The 16,511-nt window shown below is 36.3% G+C and overlaps 1 protein-coding gene and 1 pseudogene across 2 annotated transcripts in view; one reads left to right on the top strand and one right to left on the bottom strand.

Annotated features, from left to right (window-relative positions):
• Positions 1 to 16,479, bottom strand: part of KDM1A (lysine demethylase 1A) — a 52,524-nt gene extending 36,045 nt beyond the window's left edge. For both annotated transcript variants that reach the window (XM_011357553.2, XM_011357554.2), the window contains exons 1-2: positions 16,135 to 16,479; positions 9,353 to 9,518 (exon numbers count right to left, since the gene is read on the bottom strand). In XM_011357553.2, the coding sequence (XP_011355855.1) occupies positions 9,353 to 9,518; positions 16,135 to 16,479 (511 nt within the window). The remainder of the gene's footprint in view (positions 1 to 9,352; positions 9,519 to 16,134) is intronic.
• LOC111738320 lies at positions 10,049 to 10,167 on the top strand (annotated as a pseudogene).
• Positions 16,480 to 16,511: the final 32 nt, after the last annotated feature.

Genomic DNA, 16,511 nt, shown 5'->3' with positions numbered 1-16,511 from the left:
AGCACGCATACAAATGTTTGCAGCTAGCTCTCCATCCAGGTAGTGTCTCTGATTAAAACATAAAAAATGCTATATTCATTTGCTCTTTGAGTCTTTCCAGCCTAGGACTCTCTGCTTCTGACAGTGGCATAATGACATGGAACAGCAAGCAAGTTCAGCTGTTATACCCATGAGCTCAAATTCAAAATAGAAAATGAAAATATATAAAAGCAACTTTTTAATATCACCTTGATTTGGGCACCACTGCACAGAGGAGACTTCATTTTGTTTTCAATCCCATCGCCCCACACCCACACCCACCCACCTATACATCCTCAAGTTTGAAGTAGAGATCCTTATTTGTGCCTGTTTCCTCCAAATTGAAAACAAAATCGTTTTCGTTTATCTTACATAGTAGCCTTTCAGCTGTCCTGTAATAAACCTTCTGCAGATCTGTTTATTCTTGATGAACCGTGAAGTATTTTAGTTATAGTCACACTACTGGATATTTTCTCATCTTGATTCATATTCTCAAGAGACCACTCTTTCAGTATCTTAGAAGAAAGTCTATGATATCCTTCAAATACTTTTATCTGGCAAGCATGGAGGTGAGAATCACTGGTTTGCTGTTCTCAGGAACATACTGACCAAAACATTCACATTTTGACTAGTTTCTTAGAATCACATTCAAACTGATAACTTTTGTAAACATTTTGAGAAACTTCTAAACTTCTGGGAAGCAATGATTTTTAAACAGAAAATCAATTTATCAAAATTTATTTAATCAAAATTTTACCAAATTTACAGCATAAAAGTGGCTGCCAAATGACTGATTTCAATCAAACCCAACAAATTGCAGAGGAAAAAAAATCTTTTAAAACATAAGTTTCCATTATATTAAGTCAGTTGAGTTTCCTATTTAATACTCTCACTAATTCAATGTTTACTGAATTACCATCCAAAACTGCCAACTACAAATACAAATGTAGAACAGGTTGAGTCCCTATTTTAAAAGGGTTTATAATCTAACTGGGGAAAGATGAAAAAATCTCCAGAAAAAAACTTTTTTTTTTTTTTTTTTTTAAGTAAACAAGTAGCTAACACAGACTAGGAGAATCAGGAAAGCTTTTCTGAGGAAATCCAGAGAGATTTGAATAGACTAGCATGGTCCAGAACATTTATAAAAGCAAGGACAAAAACACAAGACATGGTATGCGCAGAGAAACACACAGTTCCCTGCTTACTGATATCTTCTCAAAGAGCAGTGGGAGATCAAGCAGGAAAGGTAAAATAGCCACCTTCAGTGCCAAAACCTAAACTTGATCTTAATAGTAACAAGGGAGAATTCTATGATCTTTGGCAGGAAAGCAGCAAAACAAGTGATATTTTAATTAAACTTAATCTAGTCTCCTTGTACCAGATGGATTGGAGGGAAAAGGTGACCTAGATAAAAGAGATCCAATCAAAAGGCTACTGAAATCATTTAGATGTGAAGTAAAATCCCCCAGAATAAAAAGGTGACAGTGAAAACGGATAAGGCATAACAGATCAAAGAGGCTGTGCACAGGAAGATACATGACTTTGATTTGATAAAAGAGATAAAGGACTTTCAAGATGACTCCAAGTCTTCTAAATTCAGGAGAGTGGTGATAGAATGGACAAAAAAGGAAATCTGGGAGATAGGCTAGTGAAGTTAAATGAAAATACTCTAAAGATGGTTGGAAATTAAAGACTAGAACTCAACTAAGACTGAAGCTTAAAGACTTTAAAATAGCATGGAGGTAATAAAAGTTTCAGAGTTTAAAACTATTGTAAATGTATGATTAATCTAAGGAAAGTCACCATGTTTTCAAAGAGGAATTGGTTGACCTAAACATATGACAAAAAAGTAAAAAAAAAAAATTTTTTGAGAAAGGTAGTGAGTTACTGGTGACCATCAACATTTTGCGCTGCCTTCCTATCATCCTGTAGTGAGAGGCTGCTTCAAAAACAGCCTTGGAGTATACCACTCCTGGTGCATCGCTTTCCTGCTAATCTCCTGACTATGATTCTTGGCAGAAGAATAAATGATCTATAGCAGCAGTTCAAAGAAATGCAAAGGAAAGTAAAGAGGTTGACTAAACTAGCATGAAGGAAAAATCTTAGGGGTTCCTTTGAAGCATATCAGAGGCATTTTAACACAGCTAACACTGTGCAATATCATCCAACAAAATTATCCAAAATGAAATCTTTGGGTTCTAATTAGAGCAGCAATCCTAGGGTTACACTGTCATTTAAAGTACTGAACTAAAACTGATAGCCTTCTTAAGGTCTCGAAAGCAGGAAAATAGTGCTGCCTGAGGTAGGAGCCTGCCTAGAATTTTCCCACAGTACTGCTGGAAGATTTGCATCTCAAGACGGAACATGGGGGCAGAAGTAAGCTCAGTAGCAAGATCCTATACAAAACAAAGAGCACTACAAGATAGGGAGGAAAAGAGAGCTTTTCCAAGCCCAATGGGAAGAACTGACTTTTTCACATGCTATTTCATTCCACGTTCCAGAGTAGGGGTTTTCCTTACTTATTTCAGCGCAAAGTCTTGGTTTATAGTTCACATTTCAAAATATTCCAAATACAGTATACAATTCGGATGCTATGTTAGGCTGCTCAACTACCAAGCTTAAGGTGTATTTAAGTAGTTAACAATAAGGCTTACTTTTCTAGTTATTCACCTATTTTTAAAAAGGCCAATATTGAACTTTATTCTGGACCTGAAATTAAAAGAACCATTATAACTTTCCACAGCTAACCATGAACACATTTCTCAACAAGAGAATCCTCCTTTTTCTGCTCAAGTAAGTTTCTCAGAACTCTGGTTATCTACATCTTTCCAGACTCCTATCAGGGGCTTCTTCCATCTTAAATACGATTTCGGTCTACTGCTATGAAGAAGATACAACTTCTTAGGTGTTCATTAATCATATGTGCTCATATTACCTTCAAATATCAGAAGGTGCAAAAAAACAGCAGAAGCAAAAACACTACCCTATGTTCAAATGTTTAAAATCTCTGTGATCAGCAAATATGACAAAATCTTAACATTTGTTTATCTCAACAGTTGTTGATACATGGATTTCAATTATGTTATTCTGAGGAGAGAAAGTCTACATTAGAATGCATAAAGATTTGCCATTCCTCCTATGATTTAACGTATATCAGCTTAAGGAATGATCTACTATGTAAGTGACACATTACTGAAAATGGGCTACCCGCACTTTCCAGTTTCCAAAAGTGACAAAGTATGTTGACCTAGTCCAAAACCTAACCTGATTTTTTCCTAAGTAAAACATCAATCCACCCTATTCCTGATTCAACTCTCTGTTCAACAAATAGATGTTTGTACACGAAGGTGGAGTTCATACTTTCTCATCTGATCATATCAAGCCCTATTTACAGAGAAAATCCTCACAAAATATCCTGTTCCTCTATTATACCATGATCAGACCAAATAAAGGAAGGTTGCAAAATGAATTCAAGGAAATTATAAAAACAAAGTTGCTCGGCTAAACAAATTACTATTTTACCTTAATAAAAGTAACAAATGAAATGAAATCATTCATTATAAGAAAAGCAGCTCAATCTTTCAAAGACCAAATATAAACTGGTAGATCTAATTCAATGGTTCTTATTAGCCAAAAGCAGTAAACAGTTAAAAAATAAGTATCTCAAACTGCTTCATAAAAAAGCCCAGCTTCATCCCTTCATAATCAATGTAGAACTCCCAAAATCCAATTTGGGGAATAACATTTTAAAACGTCTGAGTTTTTAGCATACTTTGAATACACTTTTTTTATTGTATAGTTTCTTCACTGTAGTCAATTATTATCTGTAACTCTAAACTAGTCTGAATTCTTTGCAGGGAGGACCTAGTCTGCAGCTCTGAACCCTCAGAATCCAGGACTGTGCCTGGAATAAAGCACTGTAAGTTTTAAAGTAAATGCAGACCTGCCATGTTTGATAAGAGTCTTACTTTGTGCAGAAAATATATCTCTTTTCTTTTAAATGTTCCCCTCCAAACTATCAATTCCCACCCCCACCCCACATCTCCTTTTTTAACTCTTCCAGTAAGTCAAGAAGGATTTGGGACAACTTACTTCCCTTCTACCCTTTATGCCTTGAAATCCCTCCAAATTTTTATACTAAAATGTAATATTTAATTACGAGTATTTTGTCTTTTTCACATTTATGTATACATTTGTGTCCCACACTAAGTTATAAATTATCTGAGAGTAGAGATCATGTGTTATATAGGTGATATATATCTTGGTCCATTTTTTGTTCTCTCTCAAAATAAAAAATTTTGTTGAATTATCGGCCTGCAACATTTTTTTCTCAGCCCTCCAGCAAGGTATTCTGGAGCACAGTTCCAAATCAGAACACTGAAATGATGCTACACGCACACACACAAAGGCAAGAAAATTAATTCTAGATCTGTTTTCTAAATGTACGCATCACATCTTGTCTAACACAACTCAAATAATTTCAGGCACTTAGATCTGACAATAATTAGCAGGCCAAAATGGCAACATAAATAATTCTGGCAGGAATGAATTTCCCAGCAACTTTGTGAAGGTAATGAGTCAATTCTCACCAAACCTGAAGGCTGCTCTTGCTCTCAGACTGCACTTGTAAGCATAGAGAGAAATCAGACAAATAACTTGAGAAATAGAGCATGATGAAAAAAAAAAAGTTATTCATCTGAACTCTGACCATGTAACTATCCAAGCTGCCAAACCCAGCACCTATACTGACTGCAATCGGTAAGACTGCCTCATAGGGCAGCTCATTAACAAAGAACTATGAAAACATAAGGACCACTACACAAAATCAGAACTACTGATTCTGATATCTGGTCAAATTCTATCATTCCAAGCTCTAAAGACAGTCCAAAAGATTCTGCCTTTTAGATTTTTGCTATACTGAATAAGCAATTCATCAAATCTTTGGTCACTGATCTTTTGTCATATGGATATTTTCATTGTAACAGTACTTGTAATCAGATTTCATTAAATTTTTAGCTAAAATCTTTCACCTATACGCATATATTGTATATATTTCCCATAATTTAGTATTCTTACTGATTCAGGTTGCATCTCCCTTTATGTGATTTTTAAAAGTACTTTCAACCTACAGTATGACTATTATATGAACAGGGTCCCAAAATTAAAACCACATAAATTTTTTATCATACCAATCATTCACATCAATGATTTCTGTAATTTATTTACTAGCCTATATCTCTTTCAGACACAGATATTTAAAATTAACATGCACAATATAGAAGAGAGCAGGTACTTTCCTTTGTTTGTATTCTTACAAGAATTCTTGTAAGAATATAAGGAGATAAAGTGATTTTTCCCACAGTCATTCAATAAAGTAGATTATAACACAGAGCTGTCACTGATCGGCTAATCCTATCTAATAACCATAACTAACAAAATCAATTTGAAGAGTTAACCAATGGTTTAATGAAGACTTTAAGCTTCATTAGAGTATTAGCACATCACTAAGCCTGGAAAAATGTTACATGTACAGACACATGCCTTTTTTTAAAACATACTTCTGATGTCTCTATTGAGAAATCTATTAACTTGAAGTGTTGAGAAAGACATCTTAATAGTCCATTACAAATTTCATTTATTTTAAAGTTTCTATAAAAGTCTTAAGCTATATAAAACTAAGCTACTTCTAATATAAAAAGAAATATATCTTCCTAAACCAGAGTTCCTAAACAGTTATCCAATATGAAATTTAAATCCAGGAAAAACAGGTGAGGTCCTTTTGGAAAATTCCAACTGCTGAAAGGCAGCAGAGGAAAATCATATTTTTGTATGGAAATAAAAATAGCTGAGTGTTAACAAATCAGTTAATATACTAAATCCTCATTGAGAAATAATCTAGTGTAACAACTGAGCCAATTATTCTAATCCAACAGTCCACCAAAATTTTACTCTATTTTATAGACACTCCACTATTAAGAGATACTACTAATTAGCAAACAATTCCAAGGACAACCTGTTCTTGATAGAAAATTACTGAAAAACCAAATAAAACCATCATTAGTTAAAACAAATATATTCAGAGTGTAGGCAAATATAAAAATACAGGAAAATGTTTAACAAATTAAGTAGATATTAAATATAAGCTGCAAAACTTAGTACGAAAAATACATCATTCACCCATGTGAATACCCCAGGACCACATGCCACATTAAGTTATCAAAAACTGACAAATCTAAAAACAATGTTTAAGCCAGAACAGAGAACTTCTTAAACAAACTCAAACAATAAAACTCAAGTCTCGTTTCCATAAAAATTCAGCTTTGGTATTGAGAACATTTTCCCATTGTCCCAAATCCACTAAAACTGATTACGAAATAGCCTGTCATGTATCCAATCCCACTCTCTTTACTCCTTTAGTTCACTCTTGTAGATCACATCAAATTGGTTTTTCCAAAACATGTATTTTGGTACAACATCCTTCACTCAAAAAACAAAACAAACAAACAAACACAAAAAAACAAACTCAGTGCATCCCCTCTACCCCGCCACCCCACCTTCCTCCCAGTGCTTAAAGGTCACTGAGTCCAAATTCCTTAGCCTGGTAACCAAGGCTCCAACCTTCCTTTCTGGCCTCCTCTCAAAACTCTCCTAGAGGAATTTTCTCTAGTCAAATCATTTTACCTACTGACTTCAAAGACCTTGAGCTTTCAGAATAACTTGAGCCATCATAATTAACAAATATTTTATTTTTCTTAAGATTAACACTGTGAAAAGCAAAGCAAAATTTTCTAAACAAATTTAAAAGTGGGTACACCATTTAATAAATAGGTTAATTTCTTATTATCTAAAATGATTGAGATGAAGAAAAGATATGGTTAAGAGCCAGACTTACACCTTCTCTCAAGATTTTAAGATACATGATGGCAGGGCTTTCAGTCAATTTCTGAGTGAAAACTCAAGTGAAAGAACTGGTTCTGATAAGAGATTTGGAAACCCTAGACAGTTTCTAAATACTTGAACTTAACTGATAGTACTTTATGATTCACCATCAGGGCCCAATCTATTCCTAAATTACATAAACCAGTAAATTCCCACTACTTTTCCAGGGAAAGTACTTACCTAATGCACCCTAGTTTTTTTTTTTTTTTTAAGTTTTAAAAGAATAACTTTATTTTCATAACCTCATATAACATATTTGTAAGTTTTGGCTGTTATCAACACATTTCTAAGCACTGATATCCTAAACTTAAGAAACAAAACTTTAACTTTCCCCCCAAATACTAAGATAATTAAAGTAAACCACTGGATTAAAATTAACTAGAATGCAATAGCATAAAGACAGTTTCCCAAATCCTAAATCCTTTTGCTAAGATATTATTTTTTTGTAGGAAGAGTCCCTGACATTTATGGGAAAGATAAATAAATAAATAATCAACCAATCAACTGATCGTTTTTATGAAAAAGAAAAACATGAAAACCAAGACTCAGTTTAAAATTTTTCAAAGGACAAAGAAAGCATGTATCAACTGAGTACTATGATAAATCAGTTATTTACCGAAAACACTGACAATCACATCAAAAAAGAGGGTGAAGCAGCATTTGAGAAATCAGATCATCTACTGAATTATACTTAGTACCCTAGACCTAAGAGATCAGCAGTCTCTTGAGCTATGAAAGCTATCAAAAGGATTATCTCCATGTATCTTACTAGAAAGTCTACAGCACAGGTAGGAAAAAAGAAAGCAAGAATCAAAGAATACAGAGAAAAGAAGCAGAGTCAAGAGAAGAATTGGAGGTAATGACAGAAAGAAGGGAAGAGAGCTCGATATAAGTCTAGAAAACCGGGGGAAAAAAATCAACAATAAAAGAGTAAAGGTTGAGGTACAGAAAAGGTTATCTTTGCCTCAGGGACATTAGCCCCAAGGTAATATACCACTCCCAATTAGGAGATATCCAAGAAGTCATTTAATGAAAGTTTTAGGAAAATTATTCTAAGAAAACCCAATTCCTGAGAAGAACCGAACCCAGAATCTATCTTTTTCTAAACGTCTTCGAATGATATTCTTTTATTAAAACTTATCAAAATTACTGTAAATTATAAATTTTTATTTTTGAAGTTTTAGCGAGAATGTTTGGTATAGTCTAAGTTTAAATTAACGCATAATTTGTAATCTTCTCAAATGATACATCAGTATGAATCCTTTTTCCTTAAATAAAATAACTTCTGGTGATTTACATAACACTACAGAGAAGAAGAACCTAAGAGAAGGTGGGGAGGAGAAAGACATAGAGAGAGAGAGAGAGAGAGAGAGTGAGAGAGAGAGAGAGAGGCGCTAAAACAAAAGGTAAAAAACTTCTCAAATGAAATATGCCTTAATCTGGGTACCTATGAAAGTCATGCAAGGTACAGCAGATGGAGTTTGAAACAAACATTTTGTTTTTAAAAGGTACAGGACTAAAAGAACTGCTGAGGTGAATGAGCCTAGAGCTACTGGAAATATAAAAAGTATTTTAAAGACAAGAATGCAATAAAAATTCAAAGTCAAAACTTAATGAAATGCTATTAAGGCAGAAGATATGAAAAATTAATTAAGATTCTACTTTTGTTTGGTCTAAGACAGATGGGTGTATCCCTGATTGGTCTGGGTGTCTTAAGTAGGGCTCAGGCTAAGGTTACATTAGCAAAAATTCTTTAAAGATATTTGAAGCTCTGAAACCAATACTATAGATGCCAATAATCTGTCCATGTCATAAGACTGTGTGAGTTTAGAATCTCTTCATAGCCTACCATTCCTCTGATTGGAGGGCCCAATAACTAAACAATTACAGGTACTTTTCTTTTTGAACTCAGAATATATTTTTACATTTGTCACTAGGAAAAGACCCCTTTCAAAACTGATCCACACCAGGAAAGTTTTATCTAACCACTTAGTAAGGGAATAATTTAGCCATAATAATTTCTGAACCATTCTATCTCTAAAGTCTGAATCAGAGTTATCACTGAAAGGTTTGACTTTTTGGATTTGGCTTTCTGTATGTTTTCTCTGTTTATTTTCTCCAACTGTCCAAATGTCTTATACTGCCATTATCCTTCCATCCCCTTCTTTACTTTCCTCCTATATATGTACAGACACACACAAAAAGAGTATCAGTAATGTATGTATGCACATGCATATGTGTGTATGTGTTTATATATATATGCATACACATACACACACTGAGACACACAAGGCCAATATCAAAGGTAAAAACAAGTAACATTGCAGAATAGGAATAAATCCATTTATTCTTATTTCTAAGATAAAACAAAATTGGGTTGGTTACTACAACTTACCAGATGGTTCTTCAGGCTCACTTTCATTTTCCTCTTCTGGTGGGGCCTGAGGAGGTGGCGGGGGGAGCTTCTTTTCTTTCTCTGCTTTGGCATTTCTCTCCTCTTCTGAATAATATTCATCTTCTGAGAGGTTGGCCAAGCTTTCATCCATCTCTCTGTACTCTACCTATACAGAGATTATACCAGGGAAAGCTAAATACAGTGAACATCTAAAATCAGGGACTCATTTTGGAACCAATGTGTGTGTGTGTGTGTGTGCGATCATGTTCATAAAATGGAAGTTTTCAACAAAAAACCCAATTAGGAAAAAATATAGCTAACTAGAATAACAAGTCTATCTAATGCCAAGCCTGTACTTCTAACTATGATTCCATGGGAAAACAGCAGAAGAATGCCAGAAACCAAACTGGGAATTGAGGAGGAAGACAGAGAATAAAAGTTGCAAATGGCAACAGTCAAACTGAAACTATGAAAAGGTACATTTACTTTAAAAAATAAATAAATAAATAACTGATGACCTAAGAGAGTTGAATGATAAGAGCAAAGAATCCTTATTTACAACAAACTAAAGAGTGATGTGGAAATGGAGGCTACCAGTTTTACTAGTTCGCACTCTAGTTATAAAGGAGAGAATCAGGTAAAACCTCCCAAACTGTAAACTGTATCCAACTTGGCTAAGATAAAACAGTAGAGATAGTCCACGGCCATGCTACCCTGAACAAGCCCAATCTCATTTGATCTTGGAAGCTAAGCAGGGTTGGGCCTGGTTAGTACTTGGATGGGAGACCACCCAGGAAGACCAGGTGCTGTAGGTGTAAAAAATAAAAAAATAAGAGATTGTAAACTGACAAGGTCCTTGCAATCTGTGAGTTCAACCAAGGATTGCCTTGCCTAACAACAACAACAAAACAAACAAACAAAAAAACAACCAGTCGGAATAGATCTTGGGACAATGGGTGAAAAAGCAGCAAGAAGGAAAGGTTTCAAAGAGAGGGGTCAGAAAATGTAATATATTCTTATAGTATGCAGTTTCCTTTCTCTTTTTACCCCTCAACAGTGCTCGACTCCTCCCCATCCCAAAGGTTCAGTCTTTAATCCCACGACCATCAATCTTATCCATTCAATCAACGATCATTTAAGTGCCGACTGTGCAACTGGGCAATGTGCAAAATTCTGAGACAAACACAAACAATATAAGATTCTTTCAAATGCAGTAGTTCAGTTTTTCCCAAAGGATGTTCCATAAGACACTATCCCCTTTGAATGAAAAAGGAATCCAAGATTAAGTCTGGGAAACATTGCAATCTTTATAGGCCTCCAGAGTCATAATACATATTAAAAGTACTGAAAAATTTTGCAGCAAAAACAATCTTTATCGCTGTTTAATCCAATGTTTTGATGAAGTAATAATTATTAACAAGGAATACACTTGGAAAAAGCTAGACAGTTCTTAGTTTTCAGGAAAAAAAATTAGAAAAATACCTAGAAATAGGAGCAAGAATAGCTAAAGGTAGTACTTAAAAACAACAAAATATGGTTCCACAGAACCCTAAGAGTCTTTGGGATTTCATTTATTAATTTTAAATGTATTTTTAAAATAAATACACACTCCTATGTGTTATCTAAACCATAACCCTTTTGAGACCACGAAAACATGAACTTATACTGCTTGGGGTAACTCAATTTTGGGGAGACCTAAGATGAAATTTCTTCTGCCACCTCTGTTCAACTGAGTGTGTCCTAAGATGGCAAAGCAAGCTAAACAAACAAAAACAACCCTTTGCAATATTTATCTATCAATACTAGATCGTTACAATACTTCAATAAAATCGCATTCTAAGGCTGAAACAAGACTGCAACTATTATGCTTAACCTCCATTCTCAAATTTGGCTCTATCAAAATAGCCCTATTTTCTCAAAGACTTACAACTAAAATAAATGTTACAAATTTACCTCTTAATATAAAACAGGCAAGCAGTATTTTATTTTGGTATTGTCATAAAATTTTATTTTGTAAAAAAGGGTTTCTCCACCTAATAAAAAGTTTAAAAACTATCTGAGAGAATCATAAAAACTCTAAAAACTAAAAACCCCAAGAAAAGGAATAGATACTGTGACTACAAAAGATTGGGAATCTCATCCCCAAGTAAAATCCTCAAAGACTTCAGAGGTTCTACAACTATGCACTTAAGAACAAGGACACAAAGATGTCCCAATTGGATGACATGAGTCAGGAGGGTAATTATTCTTACCTTTACATGGACAGACAACTCCCAAATTTACATCTCTAGTCTCTCCCTTCTCTTCCACACCCTTGCTACAATGATTCATTCACTTCCCAATCACCTTAAAGCTCCAGTCTTTTTGTTTGCTTTAATGTTTATACCTTTTAATTCATTTAGGGTATAACTGCCAGATTTTCAGATAGCTTTCTGATATTTCCAGATAGTTTAACAGATGAATGCCAACCTTTTCAAACCAGCATACAAACTCTCTGGCTCTAACTAATCAAACCTACCTCTAACCATTTTCTAACACTAGTCAAAAAGTCCTCAATACTATTTTACCCATCTTTAAACTCCCTAAAAGCTACTCCAACCTTTTTCTGTTAATCCAATGCCTAAAATTCAGGGTCCAACTATCTCTGCAAATTATTCTCCAAATATTCCAAATTTACAAATACATCTTCCTCCTCCCCTGAATTCTCATAGTACTATGATCTGCACTTCCTACTCTAGTGTGGTCCTGGTTGATGGGACTTTCTATGATAATGCAAATGTTCTGTATCTGTGCTTCCAATAAGGTAGAACTAGCTACAGGTGGCTACTGAGCACTCGCCATATGCCTGTTTAAGTTAAATTAAGATTAAAAATTAAGTTTCCTCAGTCATACTAGTCACATGGTAAGTGTTCTATAGCCATATGTAGTTAGAAGCCTCCATACTAGACAGTATATAATATCTAATTTTTAGCTCTTTATAACCTAGACACGACTCTACAACCAGATCCCTCCAATTTATCTTGATCCTAGAAAAATCTCATTTCCAATTAAATTCATTTGCCCATTGTTCCCAATATTCAGTTGTCTACTATGGTCTCCCTGTTAGTACTCAAACCACTTTGTATTATATCCCAGGCATTTTTCACTTCTTTTTCTTCACTGGTAGTACTTTATTGCCGGGCACCTACTTACAATATGTCAGACACTGCAATAAGCATTTTGTTTACATTATATCTAAACCTAATAACCTTACAAGGTAGGGTTTATTTTTCTAGCAAAAATGAATCACAGAAGATCTAACTGCAATAAGCTCATCCTTTTCCAGAATACTTTTCTAAATTCTGCCCTTTTTCAAGGCCCAGCTGAAGGCCACCATTCCTGAAGCTGTGTGATATTCTTAAAATCCCAATCCAATTTACCAATTTCAAACCTTAAACATTTTGCCATGATATGAATGGACACACACTCAGGTGAATTTATTCTGATACTAATGAAACAAGCGTCAGGGACCCTCAACTTGCACGGACCCCTTCCAATACCCTGAACCTAACTCTGATTACATAAATGTGTCATTTTTAAAAAGAGGGGCCTCAAACCTGAATAAGCTCCCAGACCAACAAATATAGGTATCTCTTGTATGTACCTCAGAACTCCTGAGTGCCTGTCTACACTGACCCGGCTTGCTTTTTACTCTTATGGATGTTCAACCCATACGATCTGTGTCCTCTGGCTCCCAAGACTGGTTATGAATAGATCTGTCCCCCCAGTTCCTTACTTCCTAGTTGCTCCCCAAAATAAACACATAACCCATTTTCAGAAACTGTTCAGAGTTTCAGAGCTAATCACAATGGAAAAACAGGAATTAAAATAAACAGGAGAATTTCAAAGAAATCTTATAGCATGTCCTGAATAGATCTACAGATTCAATGCAATCACAATTAGAATTTCAGGTGCCTTACTTGTAGAAATTGATAAACTGATCCTAAAATTCATATGGAAATGCAAGGGACACAGACTAGCCAAAACAATCTTAAAAAAAGAACAAAGTTGGAGAGCTCACACTTTCTGATTTCAAAGCTTATTGCAAAACTATAGGAATCAGGGTAGTGTGGTAATGACATAAGAACAGAAATACTGTACAGATCAATGGGGTAGAATTGAGAGTTCATAAAAAAATTCTTACATTTATGGTCAGTCAACAGGGTTCCAATCATTCAGAGGGGGAGAGAATACTCTTCAACAAACTATGCTGAGTATGATATCCACATGCAAAAGAATGAAGGTGAACCTGTACCTCATATCATATAAAAAATTCTAAAATGATCTAAACGCAAGAGCTAAAACATAAAAAACTCTTAGAAGAAAATGGTTAGGCAATGATTTCTTGGATATAATACCAGAAGTAAACAGGACAAAAGATAAATTAAGACATCAAAATTAAAAACTTTTGTAATCACCGTATATAAAGAACTCTACTCAACAATAAAAAGAGAACCCAATTTTAAAAAGAGACAAGGATCTGAACAGACATTTCACCAAAAAGATATACAAATAGCCAATGAGCATACAAAAAAAGGATGCTCAACATCATTAGTCGTTAGGGTTAATACCACACATCAAATCCAAAATGCAATTACCACTTAACAAGGATGGCTATAATTAAAAGACAGTATCAAGTGTCAACAAGGATATGAAAAAATTAAAACCCTCATACACAACTGATAGGAATGTAAAATGGAGTGGCTGCTGTGAAAAACTGGCAGTGCCTCAAAAAAGCTAAACACAGAGATACCATATAATTCAGCAATTCTACTCTTAGGTATATACTCAAGAACTGAAAACATACATTCATACAAAAAATTGTACATATAACAGCAATATTCATAATAGCCACAAAGTGGAAACAACTCAAATATCCATCAAATGATGAACAAAATGTGGTATATCCATGCAATGAGATATTATTTGGCCCCAGAGTTATCAAGTACTGAATGCAAGTACTACAACATAGATGAATCCTGAAAACATGCTAAAACCAGACACAAAAGGCCACACGTAATTTATATAAAATGTCCAGAATAGGCAAATCCATATATTGAAAAAGTAGGTAAGTGGTTGCCAGGGGCTGGGGTAGGGAGAAATGGAGAATAACTGCCCATGGTACAGTTGTCTTTTGGGGGTGATGAAAATGTCCTAAAATTGACTGTGCTGCTGCTGCACAACTTTGAACATGCTAAAAATCACTGAATTGTATACTTAAAAAAGGCAAATTTTCTGGTATGTAAATTATCTAAAAAAAAAATGTTAAAAAAAATCTTATCACATGGTTTCTGGCCACACTTTTCTATTGAAATATTAAAATAAAACCCCATTGTGCTTCTGCCCTCTACTGAGAGTTGGGAGTCACCAACCTCTTGTGCTTTTCTAACCCATGCTTTGGTGAAAGCCCCCAACAGCCTTTTCGCCTGTTATTTAGCACAGGGTATTATTCTTGGAGAGATCTCTCAAGTGGGCAGTTAAATCTGAGCGTTCTCAGGCCTAGGTAATACTATCTCAAGAAACTGCTCATTCTGAGGCTTTTCTTCAATCAACCTAAGGAAGAATCAACCTTGCTGACACCTTGATTTCAGACCTCTAGTCTCCAGAACTGAGACAATAACGCTTAAGCCACAAACACATGCAAAAAAAAAGCTCTTCATACATACTTATTTGGTATATACCAACTTAAAAATTATATACAGGTAGAAAACTTGTTATATAAACAAATTACATAAATGCATGATTTTAAATATTTACTTATTTAAAACTATATGTACATATATTCCGTTTGTCAACTGGACCATGAAATCTCAAGAAAATGCCCAAGTGTAAAATCTGTGCCCTAGTACTGCCCCAGTACCCTATGGACTAGGTGTCCCATGTGGTCCTTTGTTTCAGAGGCTGATGATACTTCACCACAATGTAAGTGTAGGGCTTACATTCCAGTTCCACCACTTTCTTAGCTGTGCGACTATGGGCAGGTTGCTTAAATAGTGGGCCTCAGTTTACTCATTCCTAAAATGGAGCTAACAATACCTGCTCGTTGGTGTTTAGCAAAAATAAAACGTTTATTATGCTCTGAACACAGCATCTGGCACCCGAGAAGTGAGGCAGCTATTGTCTGTATATACTTCCCCGTGACAAATCTTTTTCTTCCCATATATGTGCACACTAATTGATATTAACCCTCTTAGTCAGCTTCACCTGTAAAAATTTCCGTCAAAAGATCGTCGAGAGGATTAAAAAAAGAGGAAAAATCTTTGCACACAGCAAAGACTCGAAAAACTGCTCCTTATTTCGGTCTCCCTGGCTAAGGCAATTTCTTTAGCATCACCCTACAGCTCCAATGTGCTCCCAGGTAAAACTCCATAAATACTGCTGAGCAGCTTCCAGACACATCTGGGGACAAACAAGTGATGTATGTCTCCAACGACGCCATCTGTAACTCCACGTCAGGGAGCCATTTTTTCCAGTCGAGAAAATGAAAAGGTGTACAAAATATAATGAGTAAAATAGCCCTCCCTTTCTCAGTACGGTCGGTCCCCGCACAAAGACCGCATTCGACACTGGCAAAGACCTTCCCCTCACCCCACCCATCCAGCTAGTGGGGCGGAGAGCGACTGACTAGGGAGGTCTGGGGTGGGCGTGGGGCTCAAGGCCCAAGTCCCGGGCGGCGGGGGGAATCACCTCTGGAGAGCAAAGGCACTGGGATTTGTGGTTTGCGGGAGGGGGTCGGGCCTCACCTTCGCCCGCTTGCGCCGGCTGGTCCGTCGCCCCTCCGGAGTCTCTGCGATTCCGGTTTCCATGGGGGTCGCAGATCCAGGCAAGACCGTAGGCCCAGCTTGAGGCCCGGCGGACCCCGGCGGCTCGGCCAGGCCCCCGGGGGGCGAGGCCCGCGGAGGCTCCTTCTTGCGGGGAGTGCGCTCCCCCACCGCCCCCGGCCCGGCCTCTGCAGGGCCCGACAGGCCCGCGGGCGCCGGGGCCACCTCTGAGCCGTTCTCAGCGCCGGCTGCTGCTCCAGCGCCGGTCTCCGACCCCGCCGCCGCCGCTGCAGCCGCAGCTGCGGCCGCCTTCTTTCCAGACAACATTTCGGGGCGCCTGGCTGCTGACGGACTATGAG

This window comes from Pteropus vampyrus, unplaced genomic scaffold, assembly GCF_000151845.1.
Source record: "Pteropus vampyrus isolate Shadow unplaced genomic scaffold, Pvam_2.0 Scaffold36, whole genome shotgun sequence".
Classification (NCBI taxonomy): Eukaryota; Metazoa; Chordata; class Mammalia; order Chiroptera; family Pteropodidae; genus Pteropus; species Pteropus vampyrus.
This window is presented reverse-complemented; position numbering and strand designations above follow the sequence as displayed.